A 15960-nucleotide genomic window follows, 5' to 3' on the forward strand; every position below is an offset into this window, starting at 1 on the left:
CTCTTAATCTTTATACCTAAGACCATTTGACTGACAACTACAGGCTCAACCTCAGTCCCAAGACCAATCTTGTCCTGCATTGGGAGAGATTTAAGAAGTTTTAAATAATTCAGCATCAAGTTCAACAATTGGCTTTAATCACTGTTCTAAAACTAAGACTCTATCTTACTCCCTCATTCTAACTTCTGCCTTGCTGTCCTGTAACTTCCCTAGTCCTGAAGGTTTACTATGTGCCATATGATTGATATGTTATCATATTTAAGCCCTACACAGTATGAGGTAGGTATTATTACACTACATATATTTCACAGGTGAAGAAACTACATAACAGAGGTTAAAATGCCCAAGATCACTTAATAATGTCAGAATTAGAATACAAACCCAGATAGCTGAAAGGCCATTATTTTCATTCTATAAAAAGCAGTTTTCAAGCTGTGTCCCCAAAATTCCACGCCGACTCGAAGGATGCCAGGGGAGACTGGAGAGATGAAAGGGGTTTGGCTCATCTCACTTTTACAGACAGCTATGACATGTGGATTGCCACATATTCTTTGGATGCCATGAACTTACTTTTTGCCTTGCTGTTTGCCTGGGCTTCCTTCTTTAACTCAGAGAAGAACCTTACCTCAGATTCACCTCACCCACATTCCATGAGAGCCACCTCTTTGGTGAGTATATTTTCTTCACAGTCTGTCCCAGCATGTTTCCATTAACCCTTCCACTCCCAGGTCTGCCATATAATAACAGTGAGTAGTTATATTGGGCATTTTAGAAATGCCACCATTACATATTATAATATTAAAAACTCTTCCACACTATGAAAGCAGACTAATATGGCTCACACAATTTAAAATACTAGGTAACCCCCCAGATCATTCATTGCTAGAATTAATTTTAGCAACATATACTTTAATAAAATTCATTATTCATACGAACTATGGAGTATTCTATAATAATCTGCAATATTTTTAGCCACATGAAGTCATACTAAAAAGACCTAAGCTGAAAAGCTACAAAGGCTCCTTTGCTCAATCTTATGAGCTCTACCACATGACATGGATTCTGAGGGCTGACTGTATAGCAGATATACATATGTACATAGATAATATAACCATGTTTGAAGGCAAAGTATCCTTCTTAATATTAAAATTAATATTTTTTATTCCTTTCTCTTGCCCATATACTCATGTAGCTTATAATGAGACCAAACAGAAATGTTTGTGAGGAGGGCTAGAACAGTCCTGATTAGTTTAATTAATGAGAAAAGTGTGACTGAGTTATGACCTACAATATCAATAGTGACCTTCAGTTTGAGATGAAACCTCTTGGTATTGTACTTCGGCAAAGCAAAGTACAGTAAATATTATTACTTTGCAGTATTACAAGTACTCAGCTCCCATCCTTTTACGCCAGATAAGTAAACACTGTGGATCTGCCGCTAGTATTTCCTAAATATGGTCCACAGAGCACCTGCATAAGAATCTCCTGAGGTGCTATTTATATAATATGCAGATTCCTGGGCCCTACAAGTAACCCAAGGAACCAAAATTTCTATAGTATACCAAAAAACCTGCATTTTTTACAAGCTCTCCCTGGTATTGCTTAGGTATTGATTTGAGAAATCAATGGCATAAATCCTTTTAATTTGACCTATTTAAAGGAGAGATTTTGTTAAAATAAAAACAAAGCCCTTCTCTATTTTGCTGATACTTAAAATTTCACACATGCAGAATGTTTCTTAGTATGTATCCTTGTAGCATAAAGCATTCTCGTAATAGAAAAAAATTAGGAGACAATAATATTGATCATAATACCATCTTCAAAAGCAGTATATCAAAGTAAATTTTCACTTTTTTAGGAAGAGCTTTACTATAGTGAAGGAGTTTTTAATGATTAACTAGTCTTCACTCAATTTAGCAGTCCACACAGTTTATTCAGCAATATAGCAGGAGAGAAACTCCATCGTAATAGACATAAGGCAGATACAAGGTGGATCTCTGTGGTACATTCTTTATACAAACAAATAAATTTAGGTTTCACATGTGGCAAGTATGATTTGTTCCATACCAACAGCTATTCATCTCCCACTTCTTACTTCCTAAAAGAGCCCTGATTTTTTCAGTGGAGGCAATGTGCCCTATCCAGGCAATGTCAATCCCATTCCCCTTTGCCAGGCTTTCCCAGGCTCCCTTGTGAACCAGTACCTTCTAATGAGCTGTAAGAAGAAAGCCTTTTGCTCCCTACTTCCAGCTTTTGGTTGGGATTGAAATATCTGGTGCAGTAACAAGCCACATTGTACTCACTGACGAAACAACCATGAGGACAAAGAGCAAACATGGTAAGGCTCCCAGAAGGTAAGGACAGAAAGAGCCTGGGTCCTTGATAATATTGTTGAGCTGCTACACAAGCACTAGATTACCTGGCGTCTTAAGTGGAAATTAAAAATTGTTCAGTGGCCTCTGATATGTTTTCAATAGCTTTTTCTAAGGTGCTTCACTCCAATTCTGGTTCCATGATTTTCATGAACAAGAGAAGGACAGAATGTAGCCAATGTCTAGCAAGAACTTCTTAGTTCTAAGAAAGATGCTTCCCCTGGACTGTTCATAATACATATGGAGTCAGATTTGATAATTTCTTTCGTCATATATCTCATAGTGTAGGTACTTTTCCATTTCCAGGGGAGGACATTGTTAAGTTCAGTCACCACAAAGATAGGATAGTCTTTGTTTAAGTAGAGCCAAGCAAGTCTAGACAGGTGACATTTCTACTTGTTTTTGTGTAACTTATGGAAGTGCTGCCTGACAGAATGTGATTTCTCTGACAGTGACCAGTTATCAATAATGTCACAGCCACACTGAGGATGGGCCAAACAGAGCCAATGATAAATAGTTACATATGAATAAATTGTATATATATTTATCATTATCACTGATCAATGTACAAAAGATGGAATTTAGAACAAGGTAATTTCTTACTAAAATTTACTGGAAAAATCTAGGATCCAGCTACAACAAGAACACTGTCCCACAAAAGTTATCATTAGAAATACCATTATGGAGCACACAGTATGGGGCTTCCCCTCCTCTAGAACTTGTCATATGTCAATAATCAAGCTGTAAAACTTTTTAGGAGAGACAAGCTAGTTCAAATACATCGTTCATATGGAACATGAATTAGTCTGGTTCTAGATGAACAGTCTGGCTGGAATACTGACTGAATTCATGCTGAATAAAATATAAACAGGCCATGGAAGCAGATCCAACAATTTAAGCAGTTCCCCAAAGTAGTGACAGTCTGGGTCAGATTTAGAAAGGTTTTATTTTTCCATCATCTTCCTTGGGCTACTAGCACAAAACCCTCTAGAATCTCTATGATTTTGACTGTTATAAAAGTTATTTGTTTTGGCCAAGTTTTTTGTTTAAGGTTTTGTCTGTTCTGGTCAAGATTAACTGTAATGCAGGGTTAAAACCAGCTACTCTGGATTCATGTATCCTTTTTCTAACCAGCGGAGGACCCAGAAGAAATGGATGGCAAGCTTTTTCAAAGGTCCACCTGCTGAGATTTTGGGGAGCCCACTCAAGTGGGAAAGACCAAGGAAGAACAAGGCTTCTATTAGCAGGATTATCAGGATAACACTCAGGGCAATAATCAGCTCTGTTAATACGGTCTAAGAATACTTGGTAACATTCATTTTCAACAAGTTCAGTTTGGTACAACCAATGGCCTAGTTCTAAACTAGGAAACCACTGTTGTCCACAATCAGGGCAATGTGAATTATCTGAGAACATCTGGACCTAGAAAGAAAACACAGGGAGCAATGTAACAGTAAGAGGCAACAATGACAAACAGACACCCAAATAACCAGTCCTATTACAAGGCTGGTTTAGCAATTTCTCAGTTCAACCAACATTACTTGGAGAAGGTTAAATTTGGCTTGCACCTCAGTGCAATTCTTCAAGATTTCGTTGTCTATTTTTCACTCAGTTGCAACTCAGTCTCTGAACTCAAGGACTGATCCAGTCTACGGTGTCATCAGTCACTTACTAGCAGCACAGATCCCAGAATAGCTCCTTCAAGTCCCAGCTTCTCAAGAAAAGATAAGGCTCTAGTTTAAATTAGTTATTTTTTTCTTATGCGTTATCAGCTGGTGGTGGTGTCACACAGAGGCACTTGGCTTACTCTGCTTTGTTGGTAAGGTTATTATGTCTGCTTGGTGAAACAGAGGAGCTGACAGATCCAACAGGTCTTTTGTTGGCGCTGGCACTCTCGCTGTTGTAATACACGTACCCAACTCTTAAAGCCTTGGCACTTTACAGCGATGTAGGGGGATCAGGAAAACCTGGTAGAATCCTCTTGAGCGTGGATCCAATGAAGTCTGTCTTGGGAGGACCTTAAACAGGACCCAGTCACAGAGAAGTAGCTGATGATGAGTTGGTTGGAGGGTCTGGGAATGCGTCACATACCTGCAAATGATAAAACTTCAGACGACTCATATGGGCTTTGCAGTTGCTCACAGTATTACTAGAAACATGCATTTGGAAATTATTTGGGTCAGTGAAGGTGGATGAGAATTGTTTCATAGGTTTCCCCATGACAATTTAACGTGGGTTCAAACCAATTTATCTGTTGGGAGTTATTCTTTATGCTTATATGGGCACTAGGGAAGGGTTTTGGATCATTTAACATTTGTACTAGGACTAGCTCAATTTTTTTCTTTTTAGGACTGTATTTCTTTTTTCTACTCCTTTTGCACCTTGATAATAGTAAGGTTTGTATAATAATGTTTAGCCTGGTAAAACTCTGAGATCGCTTGTATATCTTTTCTATAAAAATTGATGCCATACACAGAATTCCCAAAATGTGTGGGGTAACATTAATGATGACAGCCTTTCCATTATAGGTCTCAATCCATCCCAGAAAAAGCTTATGAAATTATTACACAGTACTCTTAAAAGCTACCCATAGGAAGTTGGATGAAATCCTTCTGAAGAAACCAAGAGGGGTGGGTCTTATTGCCCACATCTGTCTTTACAGGTTTATGCACATTGCCAGTTTGAGAAGGCAAGTAAAGGCATAGCCCTGAGCAACATTCCTAAGCTATTCTTGGAAAATACATAGTAAATCAGTTGAAATTTGCAGAGGCTATCATTATCTTTGCATTCCCTTCATGACACTGAATGTAACATCTAAACAAGGTGGGGTAGGAGGACATATGAAACTAGATGGCAAACTAGGGAGTGTCACAGATCATCAGAGTACAACATATATACTGCCTTTCTTTAGTATTCTTTTTGTAAATTCTGAGACTTGATCCGGTGAGAGTAATAAGGTACATTAGGGACTGCACAGGTATTAAAACTGTATAAAGATCTGACCTGAAAAGCAGGAGTTATAGCCTTTCGTTGTCTATTTTTCACTCAATTGCAACTCAGTCTCTGAACTCAGTGATTGATCCAGTTTACAGTGTCATCAGCCACTTACTAGCAGTGCAGATCCCAGAATAGCTCCTTGCGGTCCAAGCATCTTCCTTACAGACTATCAGTACCAGATTTTAAAACAGCACATTTAAAAGGCAACTGAAGAGCCTCTGACAGTGCTACAACATGGGGCTCATATTTTGATGGGAGCCCCAAAGGAGGTGAAATAAAGTCAGTGTAGATTTATTGATGTGTTTTTTGAGGTCAGGTAACAATGGGTGAGGGCGACCAATTTGGCTCCTTGGGCAGAGCAGACAAAAAGTAGGGTTCCTGACTCAATGGCCTTATGCTTGGTGGTGATAACATAGGGTGTGATAGATTTCCCTGAGGGTCTGTTGACAAGACCTACCAGAGTAAAGATTTCAATTGCTGAATTAAAACTTGGGTGTTTAGTCATGGTAAACATGGATGACAAAACCTCCACAATTATTGAGCTCATTAAATACAGAAGATAAAAGTAGAGTAATATGACTAAGTCTCATATTTAAAAGATATGGAATTCTGGATTTTTATAGTGAAATTAGGGAAACACAGTTAAAAGCACAGTAAGATATGATTTCACATCCACCAGACTGACACAAAATTACCAAGTTTGACAACAAGGGCTCTACATACTCTAGGCAAAACCACCCCCCTCCCCCAGGCCTCCACATCTCCACTGGCAGGAATTAAGAGAAAGCCCTAAAGCTCCAAGTGCTCAGAATAACTCCACCCTTCCCCTAATCTTCATTTCTCCCACTTTGAAAGTCAAGCAAGCACCAGAGCTCCAAGTATTCCTGAATTAAGAGAACTCCACTGTTCCTTGTGTTCCAGAGAGGCTGACCTTCTTCTGGGTCCTTCAACCCACTAAGGGTGAGAGTCAAAAGGAGGCCCAGAGCTCCAAGTGCTTAGAATAATATCACCCATTACCAGCAGCCTCTCTCATTCTTTAGTCTTATCACTACTAGGGAAGTAGGAGTGAAGCAAGGGGCCCCAGAAATGCTCCTGGCAAGATTCCCACCCACCCCCCATACCCTCACATTCAGTTTCACTACCATTACCTGCTTGAAAGCACCCGGAGCAATCTCATACCTTAGTCTCTGTTCATGTCAATCACTACATGAAGCCCAGGACTTCTTGGTTATACTTCATAACCTTAGACTCAAACCCACCATATGACTCTAACAGTGAGATGACACCCACTCCTCTTGCTTTATTTTTTTTCCCCATAAAACATGCACCATTTTGTTATATTATACATTTTACATATTTTCCTCCACTAAAATATAAACTCCCTGACAGAAGGACTTTTTGTCTTTTTATTTACTGCTATAAGTACCTGATAAATATTATTTGGATAAACGGCAAGAAAAAAAAGCAACTTTAATCCTTATACTCTAATGATACAAGTGTAAATCAGTACAACCACTTTTGGAATAAACTTGGCATTATCCAGTAAAACTGAAGACGTGTAATTCCTATAACTCAGCAATTCCACTCTTAAGCATATGTCCCAGAGAAACTTGCACGTGTGCATTTAAAAACACGAATAAAAATATTTGTGGTAGCACTGTGTAATAGCAAAATAACAGCCAAAATGTCCATGAATGGTAGAATGGATAAATAAATCAAGGTATTGTCATACAGTGGAATACTATACATATAAACATAGATGACACTCAATGTATAAGAAGGTTGAGCTAAAAAAAATCAAGTAGCAAAAAAATACAAACACATGCACAATTCTTATATAAACTTTCCATTTACATAAAGTTTCAAAAGCATATAAAATTAATATATTATTTAGGGATAAATATGCAATAGGGCTAAAAAGAAAAGAAGGATAAGCACAAAACTCAGGATAATTATTACCTCTGATGGGAGAGGGAAGGGGATGGGATGGGAGGGCATTCAAAGAATTTCAAAGATAACTAGTTTTTTTTTCCTTTAATTCAATGGAGATACAAGAATCCTAATAGCTTATAGTATCTCTATTCAACATTTTATAACTTAAAAAAAAGAGTAGACTGGAAATAGGAATCAGACAGAGAAAGAGATTAATAGGCAAAACCAAACTTTCACACTGTGGACAAGAAGAGCAGCAGGAGTTATTCAGCTCATAGGCAAAAAAGGCGACTGACAGATTGAGATAAAGAGTAGCCCTACAGAAGTATACGGATCTTGGGGCTGGCCCGTGGCTCACTCGGGAGAGTGCGGTGCTGATAACACCAAGGCCATGGGTTTGGATCTCATATAGGGATGGCCGGTTGCTCATTGGGTGAGCGTGGTGCTAACAACACCAAGTCAAGGGTTAAGATCCCCTTACGGTCATCTTTAAAAAATAAAATAAAATAAAAATAAAAAGAAGTATACGGATCTTTTTTTCCTTATAAAATTGTAAGCAACCATCTCTTCACAGAAATAAGGTAAGAGAGGCCTACCTAATACTGGTATGAAAAAGAGAGTTTATACTCCTTGATGGCACGAATCTGTGTGTAGGGATGTTGTTATTTCAGGTGGCGCCTTTGGGCAAATTAGAAGTCAACTGTCCTCCACGCAAGTTGCAGTCCAGAGAACCTCACTTGGCCAAGTATTCAACAGAACACAGTAACCCATGTCTGTTAGATAACAGTAATAACAGCTAGCATGGAGTGCAACTTTCTGTTCTAAACACTGTATGTGTATTAAGTCATTTTAATCTTTACAATAATCCAGTGAGGGATTATTACCTCCATTTTACAGTTAACAAAACAGAGAGTTAAGCAACTTGCCGAATGTCATACAGGTAGTTGTAGAGAAACCAGATTTTAATCCAGACAGACTGGTTCCAGAGCCTGGACCCTTAACCAGGATAAGATATGACTTTCTGAAGCAGCGACTGTTAAGCTTTAGAAAGCTATTTCACAAGCTGTTTACAAAGCTACAGGATACTCTTCAATTCTATGTATATATTAGGGTGGGGGTGGAGGAAATCACCCTTCATAATTTTCCACTTCCACACAAAAAGATTCGGGATAGGTTTCAGGGGGTCCTGAATCCCCTGAAATTACATGTGATAAGTTTTATGTATATATGTGCATTTTCTCCAGAAAGAGGGTACAAACTTTCAGACTCTCAAAGGAATCTGAAATGGGTTAGAACCATTAGCCATACACACACACACACACACACACACACACACACACACACACACACACACACACACACACACACACACACACACACACACACACACACACACACACACACACACACACACACACACACACACACACACACACACACAATCTCATTTTGGAAAGATATCCAAACAATCTGCACTCTTGTAATCATTTAATTTTCTCATTTTTATTAATCAGACATGTAGATTTACCAAGGAGAACTTCTAATAAAACAAAAAGCTAATGTTAGTAGCCTTGGTTTAGAAACTTTGAATATTTTAAATTAGATATAACATTTGAAATGCGCATATCATAAACTTGGAGAGATTTAGATATCCTGAATCTGATTCCTTCTCAACTCCATTAGCTTAAGTCAAAAGCAGTTGATTTAAGGTAAACATATGACTATCACTAGGCTTTTAGAAATGCTGAAAAAAACCTTGTGAACTACCATTACTCTACTGATTATTAAACATAATTATTTAAGTTACTGAGGAAACCACCATGTCAGAGGCCCAATGCCAAGTACTATGGATACACAGAGAACAACCTTTCAGGAATTTTCAATGTCCAGGGAATCCAGATCGGAACCAACGCTTTAGGTGAAGGTTAGGCTTGTAGATGAATATAAAAAAGGTGGCCTGTTGAGATCTTAGGAAATTTAGAAAGGCCCATAGAAAAAGCTAGAATTCCTGTATTTTCACACAAACCTGCTGATCAAAAATAGTAGACAAAAACCAAAGTTTAAAGAACAAATGCTACACAAAAGAAATTATAAATCAGGTTTTTTTGTGTGTGTGGGAACTAAAGTAAATTTATTTCTTCCTTAAACTTTATTAGAAGAAAACTTAGGAAAATGGCACTTTCACAACAAAATACAAAGTGCAGCTCTATTTAGAAACTTACATCAACTAACCATGGCAGCTTTATACATAATAATTACTTTTTCTAAATATTCTGATTCTGTTTCATTCTTTGCTATTTCCTGAATGGATGTTAGCATATGAGATCAGATCTGCCTTTGACAGAGAAAAATTTCCTTGTTCTTTTCAGTGGTAGCATAATAATCAAGTTTCAGACTGAGTCAGGATTGGGGTGACTTTCCTAGACAATATCCCGTAGACTGCAGCCTCAACCAACTCCTCATATGATATATAAAATCAAAAGATAGGCACACAGAAAAAATACAAATGCTTTAAGCTCTCTTGAATTCCCATTTTAAATATTTTCTTCCATAAAATATTACATTGTAAGGCTCATCAATAATCATAATTGTTGGGGCCGGCCTGTGGCTCACTCAGGAGAGTGCAGTGCTGAGAACACCAAGGCCATGGGTTCGGATCCTTTAAAAAAAAATAATAATCATAATCATAATTGTCAACTTTTTGTATGAAACAGCTTCTCCAATAAGTTTCATACACAAAGTGAAATCTTAAGAGCTTCCTATTTCATAACTAGTTCTGAAATTAGATAATGGGAGATTAGAGAGTATATAAAAAAGGAATCACTCTTGTGTTTTAATTCACATAATGTAAAATAACTCCGTTGAAAATACATTATAAAAATAAATGCTCCTGAAAAAAGCCTTCACTTTGTTTTGTGAAAAACTACTTTTAATTTGGCAACGTCTTGGGATTCCTGAGAAGGCAGGTGGATGACTACCTTCAGTACTATTTAGCATACATACTGTTCCCTCTTAAGAACAACAGATTAGCTGATATGATCCTAGGTTAGAAAACAGCTAAAGAATGTTCTCCTCTCTCTCACCCCAGGAACTGATAAACAAAACAGGTGTCTCTCTCACACACACACACACACACACACACACACACACACACACACACACACACACACACACACACACACGTTGTTTTTTTGGGGGGTGGGGCATGTACTTTTTGGGGGTGGAGAGCATAAAGAAGAAGAACTGGTTTAAAAACTGACTGGTACATTTCCATCTATATTGCCCTAATGGACCAAAAGTCCATGGTTCAAATTCTGTCTACAGTTTCAATTTAAAACACCAGCAGCCAAACCTTTAAGGTTAATATGCAGCCTTCAACAGTCAGACCTGGTGCCAAGCTTAGGTATTTGTGTCTGTGTTTAAAACTAAATTTCTAAGTCTTGACCACTCCTCTGCACCATGTCTACTGTCATTTACTATAGGTAAATGGCCTCAACTGTCAAAGCATCAACACTCATTCTTATTGTTTTCCTACAAAATTTTTTAAAAATCTGGTGGTCAAAATAGTTGTAAAGTATAAATACTGTTACTTTTATACAAAGAAGTTGTGAGTCTCCAGGATTGACTCCTGCCTATATCTATGAACCTATATGTATGCATATGGATAGATATCCATATAGAGAATCTACAAATATAGAACCCAATACACTGTCCTCTAAAGTTAGACTACCTAGGCCTGAATGACTGCTACAGCTTCTGCCACAGTGAACTTTCTCTCTACACCTTCGGGTTTTTTTTAACCACAAAATGGAATAACACTACCTAAATAAAAGTAGTAGTGTGAAGGTTAAATGAGATCATATGCAACACATACCACTAAGGGGACACAAAAGAAGCCCTCAAAAACTGTTTTATTATTATTATTTGAATTATTAAATGAAAGTACAACTAGAGGTTTTATTTTTTGGAATGGGGAAAGCAAGTGGGAACTGCACTAAAGGAAAGTTCTGTTGCTCCTTCACCAGTAGATCAGAACAAAGGCAGAACCAGACGGCTCTATTTATATAATTAAAATAGAATCCTCAAAAGTTAACAAACTAAAGCTTTAAATTTGACTTTTTATGAAAATGTTACCACATCTACATTATATATACATTATGGTCAAGGGCTGAAGGGAAATATATAAAAAAAAATGCTCGTGAGGTTGCAGAGAAAAAGGAACCCTCATACATTATTGGTAGGACTGCAAAATGGTGCAGCCTTTATGGAAAATTGGTATGGAGGTTCCTCAAGCAATTACAGATAGATCTACCATATGACCCAGCTATCCCACTGCTGGGAATATACCCAGAGGAATGGAAATCATCATGTCGAAGGGATACCTGTACTCCAGTGTTTACTGCAGCACTATTTATAATAGCCAAGAGTTGGAACTAGCCCAAATGTCCATCATCAGATGAGTGGATAAATAAAATGTGGTATATCTACACAATAGAATACTTACTCAGCTATAAAAAAGAATGAAATACTACCATCTACAGCAACATGGATGGACTTAGAAAAAAATTACATTAAGTGAAATAAGTCAGGCACAGAAAGAAAAATACCACATGTTCTCACTTATTTGTGGAAGCTAAAAATAAATAAATAAATAAATATACAAACGGTGCGGGGGGAGAGTGGGGAAGAAGACACAACAATCACAACAATTCCTTGAACTTGTTAAGACAAGTGAACAGATATGATGTTGATGGGCGGAAGGAGGAAGAGGGAAAGAGGAATTGGTAAAGGGACTTGAAAATCAACTACACTATATATTGATAAATCAAAATTAAAAATAAATAAATAAAATTTGATCTGTTATAGTGGAATTATAGGGGAATTTTCTTCATTTCTATTTTGATTACCAAAATCATGAGCCAACTCCTTTAATATTAGAAAAGAGGAAAGTAACCCAATCAGTAATGACAGTTTCCACTTAACTGAGCCCTTAAACTAGTCTATTTAATACTCCAAATGATCCCATGAATCTCCCCTTTACTGATGAGAAAATGGGCTAGGAGTGATAAAGTAACCTGGCAAAGTCATGCAGTGACATAAGAAGAATTCAAACCCAGCTCTGACTCCAAAGTTCATGCTCATAAACAATGTTAGAGACATCCTTTCTTACTCAAAAATGCTTGATTTTCTGTGCAAAATTTATAAAACATAATCACCACAATGAATTACCTCTGTAGGATACAGTTTAATAAGTAGTTTATAAGACATAGAATATTAATGAAATTTAAACACAATTAAAATTCTAAATTCTAAAACAAAACAGCCAATTCTTTATTATTTAAAATTTTTTTGAAGGTTGTAGAACCTCAATGTTTATGTGCTTTCACAGTTGGCTTAGGGTACAACCTCAAACTGATAAAGCAGACAAAGCTTCTCTGAGCAAACTTTCTTTTAAGAAATTCAAGTGGCACTTCAAAGAAATGTGGATTTCCGTGGAACACAGTTTAAAGTGCCTCTTAGACAAAAATAAATTATGTACAAGATACAATGCATTATTAAAATACCCAATAATCCTCAAATAATTAGCTAAATTCTGAAATTACTTTATTATGTCTGTATTATGCATACCTATGGTAAAGGTCTGAAGGAAAATATATAAAACTCTAGTTTTATATACTAAGCTAGTATTATCTCTACAGTAAGAAAGAAACTAGGTAAAATAGAGCTTAAATGAGTCACCCAAGGTTACATGATAAACCTGCAGCAAAACTGATTATCAAGTTGTGGACTCTGCATTCTGCATAAAAAACATTACTGTAGAGAGGTTCCCACTTAAAGTTTTCATAGTAAATGCTAGTTTTTCAAGCTGTTCTAATTCACACAAAGGCTTCCAAGAACACTGTCAGTTCCTCTACCATGAGGTTCCTTTTTCATTAAAGGGCCATTTATACGCTAATCATTTTTGTTAAAAAATAAATTTTTTAACAAAAGTAATCAATTTGAATAGCTGCCACAGCCTTAATTCTTAAAAAAATAAAGACATGGAAGGATCTCTCACAAAGATCCAAAATAAAATGTCTTAAGCCCTAAAGACAGATAAAAACAAAACCAGTAAATTTAATTAGACTAAGATAACTCATTTCTGGATCTGTGTAACAGTATAAGGTCTAAAAATTAAGCACTACTGGCAGATAGTACTATAGAATTTGTTCAAAGAAGGAAAAGGTGTGAAAAAAAGGTATTTCATCGGGTACGAAATACTATCGAGAGCAGGGCACATACGAGCATATTATACGTAAGCAAAATAGTAATTATAGGGTATTACAAAACCTTCAAACTTTGTCCTTTTTAGCACCATTAAGGCTTACTTTGAAAAAAAACCAACAACTATCTTTTAAGGATTAAGATGAATGTTGGGATCCTGTTAAGCACGGAGGAAAAGTAATCGCCACCTGCACTACTAAGATTTCTCCTTTGTATTTCGAACCTTAAAGGAATTCTGGTTTTCATCTTAAAGTCCAATCAAAATGTTGCTCCCACCTTAATCCGTTTAATGTTTATAAGATTCTGTTCCTTTTTTACTCCAAAAAATATATTTCCCAATCTACCTCGTTTACTGTTTGTGCGGTAGGAAGGTGGGGGCGGGGAGGGACTGTTTCTTAAACACCTTTGAAAGGAGAAGTTAGTTAAAATAACAAAACATAGAAAAAGTTGTATGTTCATTTGTTTACTTACAAACTATAGCGGGGTTTAAATCGCAGAACTGTCAATATCTGAGAAGCCCTTCGGGAATTTCCTCTGCCCAGAACGTCCAGCTGCAACCCACGGCCGCCACCGCCACCGCTGCCGAATGTCGCCCGGGTCCCCGCCCACGTGATGGCGACCTCCGCTGGGAGGCGCCCGCGGAATGCTGGGATTGGTAGTCCCCTTGCCCCGCCTTGCCCCGCCTCCTCCCTTCTCCCCCCTTCCCCCCCATACACCTTATCCACTACTGCCCAGCCAGCAAGGGGAGGAGCGTGGTGAGTGCACGGAACCGAACAGATGTCCTCGAGTTCTCATACTGACATCTGAGGGGACTGCAGGCAACTCTGCAAGACGTCTGACCACCCTGACCCTTATAATGACCTGAAATTCATAGACTCGAAGAACCCGTGAGACCCACACAGTGAGAGGCAGTACTGATACTGGCAAATACCTGTTAAACATGACTTGAAACCCGGCCTCTGCCATTACTAAGAGCGTGTCCTCAAAAGAGTTGCTTAATCTAAACCTCAGGTTGTTCATGTGTCAAGTGGGGACAAAGTTACATAACTCATAAGGTTGTTGTGAGTAAATGAGATGATGTATGTAGTGTGTCTGTTAAATGATAGTAGTAAATGATGAAAAACAGCTATTTGTTTGACCTATTAATTGTATAAATGTGAAAACTGAGAGATGGCAAGCAATTTACCCAAGAAATATAACCGGTTAGGTGCAAAGTCAAGTAGGTCTAAATTCCTATTTCTGAGCTACACCAGTTCAAGACAACAAAGACATCTACTCATGTAAATCTCCCTTTCCCTTTCCTCATTTTTTTCCCATAACACTTCTGATCAACACACTATTTTACTTATTTTGATTTTTGTCTGCCTCCTCCCACAGAATACAAACTCCAAGAAGCAGGAGGTGTTTTTCGTGATTTTTTTTTTTTAACACTTACTTATACATATTTGTGCTGTACCAATGTACAATGCTACTTAGATAGCCTAGCTTTGTACTGTTAATCCACCACCTCCCTCGCCTCTGTTCCCTCTTTCCTCCCAGTCTCTAGTAACCATTATTCTACTCTCTACTTCTATGAGAACCACTCCTTTTTTTTCTTTTTTCTTATAAGATTACACATGAGTGAGATCATGCAGTATTTGTCTTTGACTGCTTTACTTAACATGATAGTTTGCAGTTCCATTCATGTTGCTGCAAATGATAGGTTTTAAAAAATAGCATAATAGTATTCCACTGTGTAAATAGTATTCCAATTCTTTAACCCATTCATCTATTGATGGGCATTTAGGTTGATCCCATCTCTTGGCTAATGTGAATAGTACTGCAATGAACATGTGAGTGCAGGTGTCTCTTCAATATATTGATTTCATTTCCTTTGGATATATACCTAACAGTGGGATAGGTGGGTGTAAGGTAGATCTACTTTTAGTTCTCTGAGGAATCTCCACAGTATTTTACACAATGGCTGGACCAATTTACATTTCCACCAACAATGTAGGAGAGTTCCTTTTTCTCTCTCTGCACCCTTGCCAGCAATTGTTATTTTCTGTCTAAAATATTTAAAAATAGCCATTCTAACTGGAGTGAGATATCTCATTGTGGTTTTCATTTGCATTCAGGAAGGGTTTTCTGATTTTTACTTTATTTTGCTCACTGCTTATGGGAGCACATAGGCTTGACAAAGAACAGGAAGTTCACAAAGGGCAAAAGTCCTAAATGCCCTTATGCAGAACCTAAGTACTGAAAACAGCAAATAGTTTCTGCTAGATTAGATAAGAACATTAAGGTCATTTCTTATCCAGCTTTATATTCCCTTTCCTTTGTTTCTCAACATGTTTTCCAGAGATTGCCCCATAGCCAATTTATTTTCCTTCCTTTGATAAATGATAAGTTGTTT

The 15960-nt window shown here is 37.4% G+C and overlaps 2 protein-coding genes across 2 annotated transcripts in view; both read right to left on the reverse strand.

Moving 5' to 3' along the window:
• Positions 1-14125, reverse strand: part of LOC134383517 (torsin-1A-interacting protein 2-like) — a 28646-nt gene extending 14521 nt beyond the window's left edge. Inside the window, exon 1 of the mRNA XM_063104647.1 lies at positions 14037-14125. The gene's annotated coding sequence lies outside the window, so the exon portion shown is untranslated. The remainder of the gene's footprint in view (positions 1-14036) is intronic.
• Positions 1913-14125, reverse strand: LOC134383518 (torsin-1A-interacting protein 2). Its single transcript, XM_063104648.1, has 2 exons — positions 14037-14125; positions 1913-4463 (listed from the first exon to the last, which is right to left on the reverse strand). Exon 2 carries the CDS (start codon positions 3786-3788, stop codon positions 3393-3395), a length of 396 nt encoding a protein of 131 aa, XP_062960718.1. The 5' UTR covers positions 3789-4463; positions 14037-14125; the 3' UTR covers positions 1913-3392.
• Positions 14126-15960: the final 1835 nt, after the last annotated feature.

Source organism: Cynocephalus volans, chromosome 8 (assembly GCF_027409185.1).
Source record: "Cynocephalus volans isolate mCynVol1 chromosome 8, mCynVol1.pri, whole genome shotgun sequence".
NCBI lineage: Eukaryota > Metazoa > Chordata > Mammalia > Dermoptera > Cynocephalidae > Cynocephalus > Cynocephalus volans.